The sequence below is a fragment of the Arctopsyche grandis genome, chromosome 1 (genome assembly GCF_051622035.1).
Source record: "Arctopsyche grandis isolate Sample6627 chromosome 1, ASM5162203v2, whole genome shotgun sequence".
Taxonomy (NCBI): domain Eukaryota; kingdom Metazoa; phylum Arthropoda; class Insecta; order Trichoptera; family Hydropsychidae; genus Arctopsyche; species Arctopsyche grandis.
In genome coordinates this window covers 28,803,700-28,826,310 of record NC_135355.1, presented here as the reverse complement: position 1 = coordinate 28,826,310, position 22,611 = coordinate 28,803,700, and the positions used below count along the sequence as shown (strand labels likewise).

The following is a 22,611-nucleotide window of genomic DNA, read 5'->3' as shown; positions in this document are numbered from 1 at the left end:
TATATAAAAATGCGATCCTTATAAACGCGGCAATGTGAGAAATTAGCAAAATTAACTCATAATATCTCGAGAAATAAATGTGTAAAAAAGTATATTTTCTGTTTAAAAATTCGGTGGATAATTAATTATAAGTATTTTGAAGATTTCAAGCCACAATCGATAGAAAAAAACATCTGTCTATTGATTACAATACTCACTTTTGACACAACAATTCTAAATTTTGAATTAAAGACTGCAAAAGAAAAAAAAATGTAAAACACTTTTAAACACTTGTCTCATAAATGAGAGCAGATCGACAAAAATCATTGTCATATTAAAATTCGGTGGGTCAAAATTAGTAAAGATTTATTTCTTTCCGCTTCGGTAACTAAAATAAAAACCATAATCTAAACCTGTAAACATATGTATGTATGTATGAATGTAGTTACTAATGCGAAATTTCGGGTTAAAAGTCGTTTCGTATTTGAACCAATATATTATTCTATTCAAATTCTTGTCTGATTCAAAATTCGCCTACATTATATTTAGATCAAATTCGTATTACGTGCTGTACACGTTTCGTGTACTTTTTCCGAGATATAATCGCACGAGACGTCTGGTGCATCAAGTGAATGCATTCAATGCGATTAACGTCTGACAGAAGTGCAAGCGCAATTATTTGAAATGGAAAATTTTCTTCGGCAAAAAGAGGGTGCGGAATCAAAATTTACTTCATCATCACCACTCGATCGTCACATTGTAATAACGATATTTTACAGATCACGTGTGTTCACATGTGGGTCGCGTTCCACATGTTCAGATCGCGAATTTTAATATTTTTAATTAACAAAAATAATACGAAAAAAAAATGTATCCATAGATACTCGCACAATTCAATTAGTATGATGATATATTCGAATGAGACCCGCTTTGAACGTGCTCCGCCTAATTACTGTGCATTGTAAGCGAACCATTGTCGTTTTAGTATTCCGTTTGAATAATCGGACGTGTGCCTGAAAGTTGTGTGTCGTCGTTTCACGGCTCTCAAACTGTATATGTGTTATAAATTTAGGATTTAAAAAGAACCGGAAAAGCGCCAGACGGTGTTGAATTTTTTACCGCCCTTCCGGAAAACGGAAACTATTGACGTACGTATATCGAAATAGATTTATGTTTTTTGCCCCTAAATTAGATAAGGTCGACGCTGATACGTTTTCCTATGTTTTTGTGTGGCATATCTTGTATATAGCAGCATAGACTAGTGGTTAGTATATAATAAAGTGGTCACGGGTTCAAATCCCACCGGTTGCTGCTGGCCAGACCTTGGATTTGTGACTCCGGGTCGATCGTTTCTGTAGATTATTGTTATTAAATGAAGTGTGGTTCAAGTTGGGAATAGTCTTCCCAACAATATAGTAATTTCTGAAAACCTTAATATTTTTAAAAACAATCTAGATGCCTTTCTTATACTTATAATTCAAACTATTAATTATTATTTAATAAGGGTTTTTATAAATCTCCTTTTATTTATATTTTTTTTATTTCTTTGTATTTTATTGTAAATATGTATGTATAAGTCTATCGGCTTTGCCGCCTCCCCCAAGTATGTTAAATAAATAAATATAATATAAGTTCATAAAAAAGTCTAAATTTAGATTTTGTCTACAACAAATTGGCAACCCTCTAGTATTTCTCGAAAAATTCCAGTTTACAGCATTTCTATTTCGCTGATTTATAAAATGTTGCAAATTACGAGGTTTTCAGCATCTCTGAATTCGGTGATTTACAAAAAAAAATGCAACTTATCTAAATTTATCCATAGATGTCTCTATGATGCTCTGTAAAATTACTCTATAAATTGTTTATTGATTTTTGTAGGCGAAGGCGCATTGGAGTTTACCTGTTAGGCCTTCCTGATATATATAAATTATTTAAGTTTAAGTTCGTGAATAAAAAAATCTGTACTGTCGCATCTCTTCGCAAACCTCACCTCCTGGAATGTTTCCGGTGATATTTTATCGTTGTAATGACATAGATTTGACAGCGATCGATAACGGTGATTCCCATATTTGAAGAATGTAGGATAAACTTGTCGAAATAATAAGATTGTACGAGTTTATACACGAAGACATGCCTATCACAGGTACGCGTCCCGTGCCGCACTTTTGAGTGTGTTAGTATTTTACGGTCATAAATATGTTACAAATGAATCGCCGGCTTAACATGTTACTGCAATGCAGTATACATTCAACCATAATATTTCAACTTATATACATACATATATAAGTTTAAAATACTTGCGGTTTATTCTCGGTATTAACCTTCTAATCATTTTGATCTACCAACTTACTTTGACTATAAAACATACAATGCGTTTCAGTGGCCCATAAGGGGGGCTTGGCTAAAATGACGTTTAGGTGTGGCCGTTATTTCGTTTAGTTGCCTAGTAATTATTTTTCATTACGCGTTAATTTTGTTTCAATCCTAATATACATAGATTCTATAGCTTTCTATTGATTTTTCTATGTCGTAAATTTCATCGATGCTAAATTGCTAAGCCGCAATTGTACAGTTATTCACTTTGAATTTTACAGCTCTTAATAAATACTCGAAAAGGTTACTGTCGTCTTTGCAAATATTTAGAATTTAGTTACCGTATTTCTGAAATATGTAATTGAAAGTTTATTCTTAGCTCACAATATAATGTCCTATAACGGTACGTTTATACCAGTACTACTCATACTGCACTTGAACGCAGTATGACAAAATATTCTTTAGTACATTCTAGATGGACACATTCATGTGTTCCGTTATATATGTATACATACATGGCGTATCCGAAACGGCAGTAACAGACTCCATATATTCATATTGTTGCGTAGGGGTGGGTTCAGGATCTAAATGAAAGGCCAAAGTCACTTCACAGCATTTATTCAACGATTCAAGAGGTCCACACGGATCCACCGCTCACTCCAGAATAATGTAATCTACCGTGTGTACCTCCTTATATCGGACAAGTTGCCCAGCACAGCTTCTCCGATTCATAAATGTGTTTATTATCTAGGCACTTATGTCTGCCCCGACGAGTATATTATTTACGCACTCACTCACCCAGGTCTGTGAGAACTCCAACGTATCCATTCTTCGGGCACTTTCGAGTCCCGTTAGCCTAATCTGGGGTTTATATTTTTCACTCACGAATGCACTTAAATAGTGGATACTCTCTCTCGTGTTCCCAAGTTACAATATTGTTGCGTAGGGGTGGGTGGAGGATCCAATTAAAAGGCCAACAGTCGTTTCACAGCATTTATTGATGATTCAGGAGATACACGCAGTGTCACGGCTAAGTCCAGAATGAATTATATCGCCTACGTACCGCCTTATAAAGGGTAGATCTCTCAGGACGCCTAATCTGTTTACCTGTTGTATAGTCACGTATTCGGATATGTATTTCCAAGACATTGGGTCTTCCCGTACCGATTCTGAGAAATAACTAATAACGGTCATTGTTTAGCCTAAATGCACTTAGAGTCCAGATATAATCTTTGGAAGTAAGTGCATGCATTTAGTTAATCCGATAACAGATATCCGTTGGTCTAAGTGCAATTCGCTCAATCCGCGGCGTACGTAACAATATCATACAGCAGTACATCTCACCGAAACGTATCAAGTAGAACCGGTTTTCTTTAGTCACTGTGGAAATATTTACCCATGACGTTACGTCATACATAGTGGCGAGTGCACCTGTACTAACGAAAGTGCGTATGCGTATATGAATATTTTTGGAAACGTCATATATACTCGACGCAAGCAATATTGCGCCGCGTCGTCGCGCTCTGTAGTGTATATGTAAGCCGATTTTGCCTTGCACTCGTCCAAAACAAATATGAATAAGCCAAAAACGGTCGGTGCTGTATAGTATAAATAGAAGTAATCTTTTCCGTGCAGTGCTGTTTCGAGCTGTTTCTTCGTATACGGCGTGTATTTGTACTTATGTGGTATTATATAAGTACACCAAATTGAATAAACTCCATGTTCATTTTTATGCGATTTCAAAGCGTTTATGTAATTTTATAGTTCTTTTGATTACAAAATTTGTATAATTTTTATTTACAATACAAAAACACACCGGATACGTTCACGGGGCTCACGAACTTTGTATAAGCCGTTACCATCTAATAATGCAGAGACGACGGATGTTTATAAATGAATAAATACAAACGAGTGCTTGCACGTGTGATTTGCTTCTTCGTCATCGCAGATTCTCAAAATTTCACAACTCGTCAAGATCAAAATTGACGATGACGAAAAGCGTGCCGAAGAATACACGACATTAAATCGTGTTGTGAACTATGATATTGTATCGCGTATTTTCACGATTTTTCTGTGAATTGTTGTGCATTTCCTACTTTACGCAAACATAAATTTCTCAATCACTACATTGAATTACCATGATGGTTTTGTCGGAGTGATATTTCAGGCACGGCACTGAAGATTTCGTTCCACGTCTGTGGATTGTGAAAAATTAGCGTTCTATCATTTTTATAGTATTGTTTGTATGTGTGTGTGGTTGTTCGAGGCCAATATACTAAAATACCATTCACCTGAACGTCTAGTTTTGTTTTATTTTTTGCGTTGATCACGAAGTAGAAAGAAATCGGCATCGGTGCATTGCATGCAGCACACTAATGCACTATCGGAGTTCAAGCTAAATTGGAAAAAGCTGAAATTGGCGATCTAAATCTGATCTTTTGCACGAAAGTCATGAAATGTCGACCAAAAATGAATTCTTATAAATAGTAGTAGAATATATATGTATAACAAAAGTGCAAATAAATTTAGATAGTATTACTACGAATCGAGATTAAGCTTTTCAGCCATTCTCTATCTGTAATGTCGTGATTCTCATTAAAGTTTGGTAATTTAGTTGGCAATCCGTTGGGCAATTTATCGTAGCAACAAACTGGCAAGTTGTATGTCGATTCACAACGCAATTTAAATAATAAATAAGGCGAAGATACACAGAATCATACGGCATGGTAGCCTAGGTGAACTCCAGCTGTGGACTACTGTCAAACCTTTGTTAATACACGGAAAATATATATCACCGAAAACACTACAAGAGTGAATTTTGGCCTGGCATAGATCAAGCGTGCTAGTGTTTTTTTACACGTGCAAAAATATTAAAAAAAAAAACACGTGCCGCGTACGAATGTATTACTGTATTATTTTCAATTGTTTTCATTGTAATCGGAAACTTCCACAAAACAAATACTATTTTTTAATTTTGTGAAAAGTATGAAGTCCCCAATTAGACTCTTGCCAAAACTTCTTTTGTTAATTTTGCGCTCACTTGACTGATGTCTATTTATGAGTATGCTTCAATTTTTATTGGATACAAAATATATGTAATATTATATATAGGAATTTACTTTTGCTCTGCGCTACTATGTCACCCCGGCTTTGTCGGGGGTGTTGCTACGAAGAGAACGTCCGATAGCTTTAGACATTTAATTATCATGTGTTATCAGTACATCCCATTGGCAACTTGTCCCGTCCCAAATGGATACTGCCATGGTCAAAATTTGATGTTCAGTTTCAAAATTCAATAATCGAATTAGTTTCCTTTCCGAAAATGTTAAAAAGCCTTTAAAAACGATTTCGAATTTTCGCATGATCACAAAACTTCATCTATTGTTACTACGTACATAGATAAAGTTGAAAATAGGATTTCATACTAGCCTTAGAAACTACATATAATATTGAAACGAAGTAAAGGCATTCATTCGTTCATAATCCATTTCCTTATCGATTGTATTATGTCATACTGTATATAATATATACATATATGTATTTTAATAATCAAAACGATAAAATTGTGGCGTATTATATAAATATATTTTAATCCCATTTTCCAACAAAAATCTTAAAGCATGATCTTAAGTTCAAATTTTATTTCGCAATTGCATTCACAATTTTTGATAAAGGTCGGGATTTCATTCCTTGTATCTGATCGTACGAATTTATTACACGTAATGCGACTTGATTGATTCTGCAAATCTTCCCGTATTTTTCTCCCATTATTTTCCATTATACGAAGGCATAATACAGATACTTTCATGCACGTTATGGCAAGCACGCATGTGTACATACTAACCAGCGTAATTTTTCTACGCAATTATCGTTCGCTGGGCTTTTCTTCTCTGTTTTCCTTCGGATAAATCTTACGTAACACGAGCAGGCCACCACGTTCTCACATGATCGACATTAGCGATAATCGCATTTTATACACACGAGTCATTTCACAGTTCTGTTGTTTGCCTCGAGTGTTGGACTAACAATATGCTTTGAATTTATCTAATGAGTGTTTCGAAAGTGGAAAAATTCGGCAAACGTGCGAAGGTCGTTATACATACGCGTTAAAATCTTTTATTATATTATACTAGTATTGAATTAGCATCTGATTATGCTAAGATAGTTTTTTTTAGAGGCCACTGGAAACGATATGCAAATCGATTCATGTTCATAAATTCCATCATTGCTGTAATATAATCATGTATGATTGAGAGAATGAAGTATTGTTTTCTTATCTTATCTCTGACTTTTATTTGCACGTATGTTGATAAGTTTGTGATTTTTGATTTTTAGTATCGCTTTGCATCTGTCGATTGCGAACGTTCTCCATTATTTAGCTGCCGCACTTCGATTTTAGAACTGACTTGATATTCGAGTGCTGTGTGATTTTTGGAAGTACTTTGAGCTTTTCAGTGTAAAATCAGTGATCAAGTATGTGACGAAATGTGATGAGCAACAATCAACAAACGGACGATTCTAACCAGAACATAAACAGTGCCATTGTGGATTTGTCCAGGGGTTGGTATTCCGACATAGCGCACGTTTGCAAGTCCAATTTGAGCGGGCAGCCAGTCCCGGTTCGAGATGATGAGGCTGGAGATTGTTCACATTCGGACCAAGTCGAAAAAGACGAACCGATAGTGCAATCACCCGGTTTCGTTGAAGATTTTCCACCGTTGGACGACGAGTATTTGAGGGAATGCTTGGGGGAATATCCGGACTTTTTGTACCACATTGCTCGCGACAAATACGGAGGAGTCTACTTCAGAGTCATCAGGAGTCTGGTTCTCGACAAAGGTATTTGATTTGTTATCAAGGACGAAAATATGATAAATTACCGGCAACAGTGGTTAGCGTATAATGCTTTCAAATGAGGGGGCATGGGTTCAATCCCTGACCTGGTGTTGCTGACTAGACCTTGGATATAAATATGTAAATATGTGACTCCAGGTCGATCGTTTCCTATCAGAGTGCCAATGTATCTGATTTTATTGTTAAAACGGTTCCAAACAAATTGGCAACCTAACCTCATTTGTCGTCGTTATTTGAATTATTAAAAATATGCTTACATATGTACATTGTTTGTAGAATACATATGTTTCTCGCAAATTCGTAGTACATATATCGATATTGTTTTTTGATTGTGTCAGTTTGTCCAGAGATGACGCTATTGTATTGTATAATAACTGTAATGTAATGTTCAATACTTATTTACAAAAAACTTACCATATGTGACGCCTTGAGACAACCTGTCATGGCAAATGATGAATGGAAAATATGATGTATGATTAAATTAATTCCATATCTAGATATAAACAGTTCTATCCAGTTTCAAACGGCTAAGCCGGTTGTTAAATTTGTTCTATTGATAGATATTTTTAATGAAAATTAAATGAAGCTTTTAATCGTTGTTGATATTCATTATCAGACTTTTCATAAAAAAACTCTTATTTAATTGAAGAAATTGTGGATAAATATAATTGAGTGAAAATTTTTTATTTAAAATTTTTTTGATAAGACTGTTTATGAACGTTCTTATCAAAAGTGTATGATCAACAATGGACCATTGAATAGTCTACTTGGCGATATATCCAATAAATAAAATTATATTGAACGATGGTGTAATAAAAATTACCAAAAATAGTCATAAATAGTTTTGAATTCGATTATTTAATTTTCAATAATCTTTTTATAAAAATAATCAATTTTATATATATGTATGTACATATTGCTTAGAATATCTTGAGAAGTACTATTATATTTATGTCTTTCTTAACGTTTTCTTTTATATTATTTCAAAGATTCTTTCATCTCTTTTATTCATTTCAAAGATTCTTTCATTTCATCTCTTTCGAAATTATATGTATACCAGAATCCGGCGACCCCCCTGCACCCTCCGGAGCCTTCGCCCTTGGCATAAAGGCGTCTTCGCCCTCGGCGCCTTCGCCCCCCGGGGACTTCGCCTTCGGGGCCTTTGCCCCCGGGCCTCCGCCCGGGGCCTTCGAATCCTTTGAATCGAAACAAAATCGAATCGGCGCCTATGAATCGAAAAAAAAAATAAATCGAATGTGTTGTTTCCAACCAACCAACCAACCAATGTTACATATACATATACAAGGTCTCTTTAGAATTAGATTATAAACGTTTGATTTATACTAATGACTTTCACTACATTTCCTGAAAATATAGCGGAAATTGAACTACGTTGAGGTTTCTATAAATGTTATGATATTAAGAATATCCGGTGTTCGATTTGGGCTATATTTTGGTGTCAAAATAAGATTGAGTTAAAGCTGACATTTAAGTATCTACATAAATATGTGTTTATATATTTTTAAACGAATTCATAAATTATTATAAAATATAAATTTCACCGCCATTAAACGAACACGCGCTGATTAAGTGATTAGTTCTGTATCATATATTTTTTTCAGATTGTACTTTTATCTTTTCCAGACCGACACATGTTTCATTGTTTTAAATTGAATAATCAACCTGAAATAGACTTTCTCCTATTTGGATCGTTGAGATACGCATCAAAAGATGTTTTTTCAAAAGACGATTCTTCAAAATTTATTTAGTAAATTTGTTCAATGATTGAAATTTATATGTGTCATTGTGATAAAGTCCCATTGTGGTAATAATTAAATTACAAAATTACCTAGAAACTGTTGCAAATCCATCATTGTAACCTTCGCCGTACTGTCAGCTGTCACGTTTTAACAATTTCAAAAAATCCCACGATTTAATGTTTTTCTATTAACTCGTTTGTTTATTTTTTCAATTGTGAAATTTTCACCATTTTAGAACTATACGATTGGATTAAATCAGATAAATTATTTCACAAGTAGGTAAAATGTTCAAACGTTTTTAAAGAAAATGTCGTATTAAGACAATAAATTAAAATGTGCAACTCGTACAGTTTTAATGTGCATTTGTTCACCCAAAAGACCATGGGAAATTTAATTATAATTTAAATTTATTGTGCATTCATATCGACGCAATATTCATAAAATGTCTTACACAGTCACCCATTTAAAAGTGCGTGAAAATTAAACAGTTAATTCGAATTTGTTCTATACCAGTTTTTAGGCTAAAATACATACATACATACAGTCCCTGACCAGAATATTACGCCACCCCTCTCGAGATGCGTTTGGGTAAATTTGTCACGGTCGTAAATAACTCATTATGGGAACTTTTGGCCTCATTTTTTTGTGATCTTATCCTTAAATGCAACTCTATTCACTAGCAAAAAATATCGGTGGATTATCCCTCAAAAGGTCTTCAAAAACAAAAGAAAGATGTTTGAAATCGGTTTGCGTCTGAATTTTGTTCAATATTGACGTGCGTTTCCGTTAAAATCATTCATTATTTTGTGAAAAGCACTGTGTTTTTTTCTCTTTTACTGCAACTTTATCATATTTCTAAGGTAAGTTGGTATATAATATCTCGAAATTTTACTTTGTTTTATGATTTAAATTGCGTGTAAAACTTTTATTGGATTTTTTTAGATGGGTAGAAAATCAGATCTTTCTAAAGAAAAAATTGCAAGCATTACATCATTATTAAATACAGGAAAGTTTTCTCAAAACAAAATCGCGACAATGGAGGGTGTTAGTAGGGCGTCTATTAGAAAAATAAAACAAAATCTGGATACTGATTGCGACCCCACACTCAATCGGCGAGCTAATAGTGGTACTAAAAAAAAATTTGGCCCTCGTGTGGATCGAAAAATCGCCAGGCTTGTTTCCAAGAATCGATTTAATACGAAAAAAAATATTCAACAACAATTAAAGGACGAAAATGTGAAATATCTACGTCAACAGTACGACGTCGTTTGCATTTAAGGATAAGATCACAAAAAAAATGAGGCCAAAAGTTCCCATTATGAGTTATTTACGACCGTGACAAATTTACCCAAACGCATCTCGAGAGGGGTGGCGTAATATTCTGGTCAGGGACTGTACATATCTTGGAAAGCTTATGTACCTCAAAGTTTCTAATAAGTGATTCGTTGAATCTATGAACTTTCCAATATAAAAGCCTGTACACAATTCATTTTAAAGACGCTGTGCAAGCACTAGCATATTTAGCTCATTTCAATGTATAGGAATTATTATATGCCGTATCCATTAGAAAATTGGATACGGCAAATGTACTTACATATATATACATATGTAGTATCATCTGAAAATATTTTGCTCTAAGCGAGAGAGAATCGGAATAAATTACCCCCAAGTGTGTAAAAATAAATTATTGGGGATATTAAAGGCTCAAACTTACTCACAGTTTTCATTCTTCCAAACTCATACATTTATGATTATACATACATATGTATTCTCCGTACAAAATATATCTACATGTATACGAATTAAAAAAAATCTCTCCAAATAGTAAAGGTAATATCGTTGTAAACAAATATATACATATCTATGTATGTATGTATATTATATTTTGTGATAAGACCCAGAAGAGTTCTGCTCATTTAGTACACTTTTCTTTTAATGTTAATTTTTTATATCTTGAAATGCTTTTTATTTTTCATAAATTACATATGTTCACAATACATCTCAATTATGTAAGTACATATATTCTTTTAGCTACTGATTCAGTGATCATTATCTATTTTACAGATTATTTTTCTTGTTAGGATTTATAGTATTTTATTTAAATGTTATAGGAAAAAAATTAAAAACCTATTTACAATATAAATGTTTATATAATTTTATACATATACTATTTTAACCAAAGCACAGAGAGGTTCCCAGGTTCAAGCTTTGGGTTGACCTCGATTAAAGAGAATTTATTCGGAGTATTTCTGCAGCCCTACTGTTCAGACTTTGATATTTGTGATTCCAAGTCGATCAAACTCCTAAAAAGAACTCCTACCCGAGTTTTAAATTTATCGGATTTCATTATTAAAACGGTTCTTCATCAAATTGACAAAACCATCCTATTTTGTCACCATTAATTGAATATGATTTCAAATTCATAAGCTATAAATTCATATATGTCCCAGTTTAATACCATAGGTGTCGCTCAGAGGTAAAACCCGTAATGCCATTATGGTAAAAATATAATTTTTAGTAAATAATGTTGAATATTTAAGTCGGAAGATCTAGAGAAAATTGTGTATACATGGTTATTTGTGAAACTCATTCTGTGAAAAACACTTAACCCAACACAAATTAAAAATCACTTCATTTGAGTCATAGCAGGTGAAATATAAATGTTTGACGGGCAATATTTAAACCTACTGTATTCTTAATATTAATCAAATATAGTAAGTTTGTCTACAGACCTAATTTGAAGTCGGTTGTGAAGTGAAATAATGAAGTAATTTTACTTGTATTTATATCTTTGTTAAATGTAGGCCATTGTGGTGCATTAGGTTCTTCCTGTAATGCCACAATGGTCCAAAACTATTGATAAATAAATAAATACTCTCAACTTCATATTTGACTAAGACCAATTATAAATTACATTTTAAGTAGTAGAGTTGAGCTCGTGCGAACCTAAACTCCAGATCCAGGTCTTATGGCGTCAATTATAACAGTCCGAGCACTCCAGTTGTTATTGTTTTGCTTCTTAATTTGCGTGTAAACTATGTGTAATAAGCATTGAACAGGTCGAAGCGATAACGCAACAGTTACGCCATTACTACCATACAGCGCGTATCAATAATTTACATCCCCATAGTTCACACGATTCGGTCATTGTTCAGTGGTTCTGGTGCTTGTTAATTATTTCTTTTTTTCGCACGACACTGATCATCCTATCGGATATGTGCTATTAATTGCCATAGTTAACTGCCGATATACACTTGAAAATACAATGAAGAGCCATGCTTTTAAAATCGCTCACTGGGTTATCTATAATGTATTGTCGAATGTTTTATGCGGCAATTGGACCGTGCGAAATTGGATCAACGTTTAAAAATTAAGCTAATTTTCTTCGGTCGTTGAACGATTTTCAATTTTTACGACAAACCTTTGCCCTTTAGTTGCGGTCTGTTTTTTTGGTGGAAAATCTTCGTCGGATATGATAATATCTGTAACGTGGGAAATGTTACGGATGCACTCAAGAAAGTGTTTTGCCTTTTTGTCGATAATGCGACTGCTGAGTTTCGTTCATTGGTTTTTTTCTGTAAATATCCGAGTAATTTATGATAAATTATTATCGCTTATAACGAGCGTCTCGTATAACGACGGTTCATTATCCCCGAAATTTCATTGAGCGCAATTTTCACCGCACCATTTATGTATGTATGTATGTACGTAACAATTAGTGTTATGACTGAGCTGAATTATTTTCAGACCACATTATATTCACTTTCTAAATTTTGGAATGCGAAATAAGTTGGGAAACGCAGGGGGTTAATCTGTATTTAAAAAAGCAGAAGGTTAGATAATCCTTTGACCCTGCGATTAGTGACTATTTGTGGTTGGACTGTGATAGTTTCTTGTTTATTTATGAAACAGTTTTGATATACAAACTACACATGTAAACAAACGCGCTTCTTTAATATTAAAATTTTCACTAGATGTAATATTTGTTGTGAAAGTTGCTTTAATTATCTAAATAAAATGGTTATATATATATATATATATATATATATATATATATATATATATATTATTATTTTATGTTTGTTTGTTATTGTATTGTATATATATATATATATATACATATACATATACATATACATATACATATACACACACACACACACACATATACACACACACACACATATATATATATATATATATATATATATATATATATATATATATATATATATATATATATATATGTGTGTGTGTGTGTGTGTGTGTGTGTATATATATGTATATTTATATATATATACAATACAATAACAAACAAACATAAAATAATAAAAAGCAAACAACAATAATCATATACTGATGCTTACTGACCTTATAACCGACACGATCTATTCATATTATACAGCAGTACACCGAAACGTATCAAACAAAACCGTTTTTTTTTTTTGGTCATTGTGGCGTGACGTCACGCATCACGTTCACGCATGACGTGACGTCATAGTGGCGAATGCACCCGTGCTAATGAAAGTGCGCATGCACATGTGAATATTTTCATACGTCATATTTTGACAATTGACTCGACGATACGACGCAAGAAATATTGCACTATATCGTCGCACTCTGTAATGTATGTATATGTAAGCTGATTTTGCATTGCACTTATCCAAAACTAACATGAACATGCCGAAAATAGGCGATGTTGTATATTATGAATAAAAGTAGTATTTTTCGTGCAGTTTTGTGCCGAGCTATTGAAGTGCAGTGCTGAATCATATAAACGGACCTTTAAAGACCAAATCCAGGGAGGGGGGGTCATCTCTGATTAAGTATGTCAAAATATAGTCATGTGGGTCAGTACCATTAAATATGACTATGACCAATTGGATGATGCTTACGATATGTACTCTTCAGTATTAATTTATTTGTTTGGCTTAATGCTAGTCTCTTCTTCCTTGTTTGCTCAATGCTGAGCATTGTGTATATTAAAAATGAACGTTTGAAAATCTCAGCAATCTAAAATTAATGCATGAAAATTATCCGATTGTTTGCATGATCTGATAGGATTGCATGAAATATAATAATCCTATCGGATTATTTTTATATATACATATGTATGTATGTATTATAATCCGATAGGATCGCATCAAAAACATTTCCCAAAATATATCATATATTAGCAGTTATGAAACCTGTGAATGTCACTAAAAATCATCCTGAACGTTTCGTTCAGCTCGGCAGTCTTTGGATCTCAATTCCTGTCGTCTAAACATCTTGGCTAACCAATTTGAATTGTATACAAGTTAAATTAAATAAAATATAGACTCAAAGCGTTAAAATAACCACGGCAAGTAATTGAAAAGGTAGTGTAATTGAACTTTAATTGATGTGTTTGTTTTGTTTGAGCACATTACTTACTACTCCATACTGAATTGTTTAACAACAAAAAAACGTACATAACGAACCGACAGGGAGCGCTGCGATCGCTGCCGATAAAAACAAAATGGCCGACGGCTCTATCAAAATACCGGGCAAAGTCTCATCGACACAGTATTGTCACAACGCTTTAGAAGGGTTTTCTATAATAGACAGTGCGATCCGACCGTGCGCCGCGTCGTCACCATCGAAGGAAATGGCCGCCGAAATGGCGTCGCCAATTCGAAAGTGGCGCTCCTAGACTCAGTTTCGCGGCGACACCGCACCGGGGCGCCACCGGCCCGCAACCCCCGACCATTGATTATCGGCGAGCCCCCGTCTCTAACCTCGCGACCGCGGGCCTCGCAACACCACACCTGGACGACATCATGTGCCAAAAGACGTGTGTCTTTGTCGAAATGCCAAAAACGCACTCGACTGGTTCGCAGTAGGCGAACGCGCGTGTTTCAGTGTGTGTGTGTGTTCAAATTATTTAATCGTTTCGGGTAATATGCGTTCATACTTGTCTATCGGCGTATTTTCAATATAGTGAAAGTGTTGCCTTTTATGTAAATATTAAACGAACCCTTTGTTTGCTTGTCGGGATTGAATCGTCGAATATTTATTATGCGGCCCTTTGTTGATTTTGACGTGCTTTTGCATATTTTGCGAGTTCGGTTCGGGGTGACGTAGAATTTTTGAATTATATTTTATTTTGGTTATATTTTTGCATTTAAATATTTGAATACATCGCAATTTTACGATTTTGTTGACTAGTCAAGTAGAAGTTTCCATACAGCTGTATATATTTCAATACTTATGTTTACATTATGTGACCTCGAATTTAACCCCCCTCCTCCATTTTTATTAGCTTCGCCCCTTTTCTTTTTATTAACAAAATGTATCCATTTGATATTTTGAACATGGCCGTAAAATAAGTCTATTTTGCATGTAATTTGATTGAAATCTTGGATCACTTTTCACCATTATGATCGTGTTTCTAGAAATTTAGCATGCATTATCAGGGGTATTTGTTTACGTTTTAAACAATGGTATATTATAATATAAGAATCGAACAATTTTATTAACCGAATTCGGATGTGAAGGCAAATCCGTGTACATACATATACTACGTCGAAAGTTTTCGAACCCATTGTTAACCCTTCTTTTTGTGTATTGCGTGAGAGTTTCGTCAGCAAGGGACTGCCTGCCAGACTGTTTATACCAGTCGATCGATTATCGTTATGCACGTACGTTTTATTGTTTAGATTTTTCTCGCTTCGTATGCAAATTTTCCGGTTTTTCCTTCGCGCTTCCTTCGCGGGTGGGGTCTTTTTTGCGGAGCGCGCGCGCACTTTCTCGCGCTGCTACTTCATCTGCCCCATTGTGTGCAAATCTGGGAAAACGTGCGTGGAGCTAATTGCCGCTAACAGTTTTTCGAGCCATAGAAAAATGAGCCGTAATTAATTAAATCGCGATCTATTCATTCAACCCATCGCCCGATCGGGCTCCCAGATAAGATTAGACACTCGGATGCGGCGACAGTCCACGCTTGAACCTCGGGATGGAGACATGTGTTGAGTAGTCCGTGGTTGTGATGGTATCCCGTGACGGGATTGGACATTGGTGTCGGAGGTGGAGATGGATCCAGAAGGAGACAGTTCGGTAACACCGAAAGCTACTTGGTGGCAGCTGTTGAACGATGTCGACATTGACTTCATCGATGGCCGCCACTCACCCGCTGCCAATCCTCCCCAGGATGCTGGGGATTGGAAACAGCCGACGGACGTCGAATCGGTCAGCTCGGCTGATAGTGGATTGCCTCGGCCTTCGCAGGAGTTGCTATTTGAGGATTTGGAGTGTCAGTGCCGCGAAGGGGAGACGTGCTTGTGTCACTCTTCCGACGATGATCCGTACGAGTTTGACGACGATATCTACCCGTGTGCCCCTCAGAACGTCGAGGAAGATTTGATGCTGGAAGGTAACCTGTGGATTGTCGTCGTCTTCGCCGTTGTTGTCGCCTACCATCCGCACTGTCAGAGCAAGCGTATCTTATAGTTTTGTTGTTTTGCGTGCACTGCAATCATACATTTTGTCTTTAAACATCCCATTGAAACTAGTGCTAAAGTAAATTTTACCCAAAATCAGTAATAACAAATAAAATTTTGATTCAAGGCATTGCTTTTTGTTTCATACTAGGTTTTTCACGCATAGTTTTCTTATGTGTTATTTCATTTTACAGTGCGCTGAAGAAATTATCAACATTTATATGTACATAGTATAGATATGCTATATCTTGATAATCGATGATGTGTCGCCATACATAGGCAAGGGATTTCCATTATTCGATGTTTTTATATATATATATATATATATATATATATATATATATATATATATATATATATATATATATATATATATATATATATATATATATATATATATATATATATATATATATATATATAATATGCTGTGAATCCAAAACGTATGATAATTATTAAATCAGTTCGATAAATATGTGTAGAACAACCTGGGTTTTTTGTCATGTAACGCGGTGGAACGGCATTCAGGCACCTTTTTTCACGGTATTTTTAATGTTACAAAATCAATTAGACGAAATAATGTTCGTGCGTACATAGTGTGACAATCAATATTTTTTATAATTCGTCAAAATTATAAAATATGATGCTATGAACCGTATAAAATTCGGATGGACTTGAAAAATTGGCTTTCTTAATTGCGTGGCTTAGAAAAAGCCGCTTTAAATTTTGCTTCAATGATTTCTTTTTTTATAAAAAAAGCCATGGTAGAAACCAATATTTTTAGAATTTTGAGATAAATGCTGAAATTTCCAAAAAATACTAATTTGTGCGATTTATTATATATTTTTTTTGTATAATTGCCATTTTATTTGCTAAATTGTATCAACTTTTATTTTGAAAATTTTGTCTAAAATTAGTATTATTACTAAAATTGAATATTGTATGTACTTCTGTACATATTTGCTAAAAAAATGCTTAAATGAAAAATGAAAATGGTAAAAATAAAAATATATAATGGTTGCTAATATACGGGTCTTTAATTATGCATGTATGTGTAACTCATAAAGCGAAATTAATATAATACTGTTAAAGATTCAAACTGTATATCAGTACATACTGTTTATGATATTATTTTGAATTTAAAAATTATATTGTTTTTTTACACGCTTTTTATTATTTCAATTATGATTAAAAAATTCTTATTACCCTCACGTAGACTGTTCATCAAAGGATTTATATTTTTCAAAGCCTTATTGACGATGTCTTACAATATTGTCGTAAAGAGTAAACGAAAATTGCGAATTCTTAGAAGTTCTTTACACGAAGAACGTACAAAATAGCCAGGCTAAAAATAATGAATGGCTGATGTGAAGAATTTCTTTAGGGACAACGTCCGCGATTCGAAATTACGCGCAAAACTAATCCAATTTTTTTCAAGTTCGTACTGAGGTCAAAATTTCGCAGTAATAAATACATACACACATGCTCTGAATATTGCATTGAACTTATCGATCTAATCATAGAATCTTTGCAAAACAATCCGATACGATTAGATATGTACATATGTACGGCACAAACTGCATTCTAGTGACTCATTTGGCATTGGGCAATAGATCAGAAATCCAAAGCATTACTAATTGAGACCCGTTGAGTACGAATATGATACGATTAATTTGGCCACAGCGTCCCTGATAACCGCCACAGATGAAAATTTGAAATGCTTTGAATTGTAATCTATGATTACAATTTCAAAGCACTCTGATTGCGTAATTCCCGGAAGGCCTTTAAAACGTAAATAAAAACCATTTATGAATGTAATAAAGATATTATAAGTATGTCTATATAAGACATACATACGTTTCCTTTTATGGATTTTCATAAAATATCATTTTATTTTATGTGAATTTTTATAAACATGTAACTGCTGTATTGTAGCATAATAAGCCGCTTCTAAATACGTGTATTGTGTATTTATCGATATTTTCTCACGAAGCGAGAGTACAATACGTTGTAAGTCAACGTGTTAAATACTCCTGCCTGTTATATCACGTTTGATCTGTGATGATTTTTTTTCTTTTGTCGATTTTATTATGAAAAAAATCTGTTCAATATTTGTATACGTAGTAAATCATAAATATATTTTTATTATTCATAAAGAGGGCGTGGAATGATATTCGCTTAATATTATCGGTCTCTTTTTCAACGATCGTACATACTTATGACGGATAATCCACTTCGATTGTTTGACGATTGGTATATTGCAGGGTTTCCCAAACTTTTTTTGCAATGAAACACTTCGTACCCCCGGAAATTATAACTTAGCTTATTTTTTTAGGTTGGGTTATTCCTACTAGTAAAAATTAAAAAAAAGTTATTAAAACACATTATTTATTTATTAATTATATTTAAATATAAAACTATAATATAATATAAATATAAAAATATGAATAAATAAAGCACTTAATGTCTTTGATGATTTTGAGTTCATGAATTGCATATATTCTTGCGGTCTCTGTGACGGGCCGGAATGTGAAATGCTGGAAAACGCAAATATCGGAAGGCAAAGATCGAAAATCGAAAGATCTTAAGTCGAAAGATAAAAAAGGGTGCATGGTAAACGGTACATACTCACTTAATTTGCGCGAGCAGGATACAACAGGAACAAGAGGAACAGGCTTTTCCTCCTGTATTCTGCGCGCGCACATTAATACGGGAGGAAAAGCCTGTTCCTCTTGTTCCTGTTGTATTCTGCTCGCGCAAATTAAGTGAGTATGTACCGTTTACCATGCACCTTTTTTTTTGATCTTTCGACTTAAGATCTTCCGATATTTGCGTTTTCCGGCATTTCACATTCCGGCCCGTGAGGTAGACCCATATTCTTGATATCAGGCACAATATTGCTAAGTTGCATTCTATTATCTGGTATGGCGTCGAGCCTGTTCCTTCACTTTGACTTCGTTGCATAATAAAAAAATCCCGCTTCGCATAAATTCGTTGTAGAAAACGGAAGTGAAACAATAATAGCTTGTTTTGAAAAATTGGGGTACTCTTCTGAAAAACTCGCCTAGAAATCATTTAAAGGGTGATCTTTGTATTTTTGTATCAATACGGAGTCACTAATTAAATCAATTAGATTTTCATAGCCACTTGCGCTTAAGCCTACTGGTTTAGCTGTCACGGAAAATGGATTCCGAACCCAGGAATCGTCCTTACTAGTTTTCGGAAAATATTGCAAACGAGTTGTTATCAAGGTATTTTATTTTATTTTTTATTTTATTTTATTAATTGAAAAATCAACAGACAGGATTTACATAGATATGTATAAAAAAAACAAATAGTAAATAAATAATATATGTAACATCCGAGTCCAATAATAGATTTTTACAAAAATGAAAAAGATAAATATAAAGAAAACAAATTAAAAAGTAAATAATAAAGGCATGACAAAATATGTAGAACATTGCATAATTAAACTATAGTATTAAAATATTTGGAAAAGGTTATAAAATAGAATATAAGAAGAAATTGAAATTTACAAATATAAAACAAATGGTAAAAGGTAAAACAAATGGTAAAGGTATGTAGGTGATCTAAAATTACTTTGTAAACTTCTTCATGTACTTTAAAATTTAACTTAAACATCAGTGGAGATTGATCATCACTCGCCTTTCAATATGAAGATATTTAAATGTGTTGCAGTGTATAAAACCTTTCCAAATTGTCGCGGAACACCTATTCAGGTTGCACGGAACACTGGTGTTCCGCGGAACATAGTTTGGGAAACCCTGGCGTATTGCATAACTTATGAGTTATGTGTTTCATACTTTCTTGTGAAATAAATCGCTATTATTAATGATTTCCGATTTCTTTTTTCATTTATTTTATTCAATCAATAAAAGACATATGTGAACAAATTTTTGCAGCATTTTTATAATCGGCGAAAAAAAAAGATGCTGAATAACTCGAATTTTTGCGAAAGGAATAAAATAAGGTTGCCAATTTGTTGGAACCGTTTCTATGAAAATCAGATAAATTGGCAAACTCGGATAGGAAACGGACAACCTTGGAATCACATATCCAAGGTCTGGCCAACAGCACACCGGGGATAGAATTCGTGACCACACAATTGAAAGCATTACATTCTAACCATTGATCTATGCTGCTGAATTATAGTTGATTTGAATTATAAGGGCGTAGACATACAGAGTGGTATGCGGCACTTGCCTTTTTTGTTGATATAGTTTTGCACATGTAAAAAACCCTAGGACCCCTGATCTATGCCAGGCCAAATCTCACCCGCTGGAATGCTTTCGGTGATATGTTTTCCTTGTATTGATATAGGTTTGACAGTGATAGATAACGGTGATTCCCATATTTGAAGAAATGTAGGAGAAACTTGTCGAAATTATAATGTTGTATGAATTAACAATGACATAAGACATGCTCATTCACATCTGGAGTCTGGCATGCCGTGTCGTAAGATTGTGTCTGCGCCTTCAGTCGTCTTATTTATTATTTAAATTGTGTTGTGAATGAACATACAACTTGCTCGTTTGTTGCTACATACATACATATATATACATATACCATAAATTGCTAAACTGATCGGAAAAAGTTCGTTTATTTTATACCCCATTGAATTGATTATAAATATATGTACATATGTATGTACCTGTATGGAATTTTGTGACTTTTTATGACGAAATATATGATGATTATTTTATTAAGGTAAATCATTTGGTATCAAAACCGGTAAAACAATTATATTCTTTTAAATTATCTGAACCTATTTTTATTCCGGGCAAAGAATTTGAAATCTTAAACCAATGTAAATATGTGTGTATATTATTTTTATTTTAAATTTTATCTTACTAACAGAACCATAAAGTGTATGTGCATATGATTAAGTTTTGCATATACATGGCATCTTATTTTTATTATTTATTACTCACATTTAAATTATTTCCATATCAGATTGAAATTGTCATTTCAACTATAAAAATATGTAGGTACCTAGGTACATATTTATATCTCATCTACATACATACATATGTATGTGTTTCGTCTCCTATCTATCGTTTTACCGAGCCTTCATCGTTCCACACTTATCAAAATATATTGGATCTACTACAATATGTTGGATCTACTACATACTTACATATATCTGGAAAACCGCTATGAAAATTAAAATATACATATAACCACCAAATTTAGTGAAATTTTTTATATGGTTTTTGAATGAGATAATACAAAATTTTCTGAAAATTGTGAGCTTAAAATGATCTTCTAAATGAGCTTTTTCATGCTTCAAACTCCTTGTATATGTATATGTAATAAACAATTCAAATTTATTTATTATATTATTTTGAAATTATGTCTCCGACTGTCAGGCAGACATGTGTTTTATTATATTAATTAATAATTTAAATAAAATTTGTTCGAATTGTGATTTATTTTAATATATTCATATATTTTTTAACCAAATTTTCCATGACTCCATTACAGTTTGCCCAAGAGCGACGCCTATAGTATTAAACTTGTACGTAAATAAATTCATAGATTACAAATTTTAAATCATAGTCAAATAGTGGGGTTTTGCCAGATAAATTTTATAGGAATATAAGTGGCTTTAGGCGGTATATTGTTGTCAAGTGACGATTGTCCACAGACAATCTACATAATTTTAGCATTAGTCGTATTTGATGCTTGGTGGTCGACGTATGTCCGATAAAAACTTCTCTGGGCAAGTGTATCGTAAAAACACACAACAAACAACATGGGATTCATTTTTATAAGTAAATTGACCATTTAAGTAACATATCATTCGATTAACATCGTATATGAAAGCGTCTTGGCGACAGCTAGCATTCTGCAATAGCATACGCGTACAATATTGCGTAGTTATGGAAACGGTACGCGTGTTATTGAAACAATAAATGTATTCGAAAGGGCGTTTCTATTATTATAACATTTATCTAGGTTTTGCCAATTTGATGAGGAATCGTTTCAACCGAATTGAGCGTGAGCGTCATATCAATTTGAAGTGTAGCAATCGACTGAAACGACGGGGCTCTCCCATTGGTCGTTCATCGTGATGACGTCACAGATTTGTGAGCGCGCTTGCGCAGAATCGTCGAAAATGGCTGCATTGGAGTCGTTGCATCGACGTTGCATCGGGGGGAGTGAGTGGGGTGGGTGTGGGTGTGGGTGTGGGTGTGGGTGTGGGGGTGGGTTCGGGGGCGCAC

General features: G+C 33.9%; 1 protein-coding gene across 3 annotated transcripts in view; it reads left to right on the top strand.

The window, feature by feature from the left end:
• The window catches only part of milt (trafficking kinesin-binding protein milt), a 94,318-nt gene that overhangs the window by 60,915 nt on the left and 10,792 nt on the right, over positions 1-22,611 (top strand). Inside the window, exon 2 of one of the 3 annotated variants that reach the window (XM_077427931.1) lies at positions 6,628-7,131. The exons of 1 other annotated variant lie outside the window; for it this stretch is intronic. In XM_077427931.1, the coding sequence (XP_077284057.1) occupies positions 6,783-7,131 (349 nt within the window). In that variant the 5' untranslated portion in view covers positions 6,628-6,782. Of the gene's footprint in view, positions 1-6,627; positions 7,132-14,783; positions 14,797-22,611 lie in introns of those variants that run through there. One more of the 3 variants, XM_077427946.1, reaches the window with a different exon arrangement.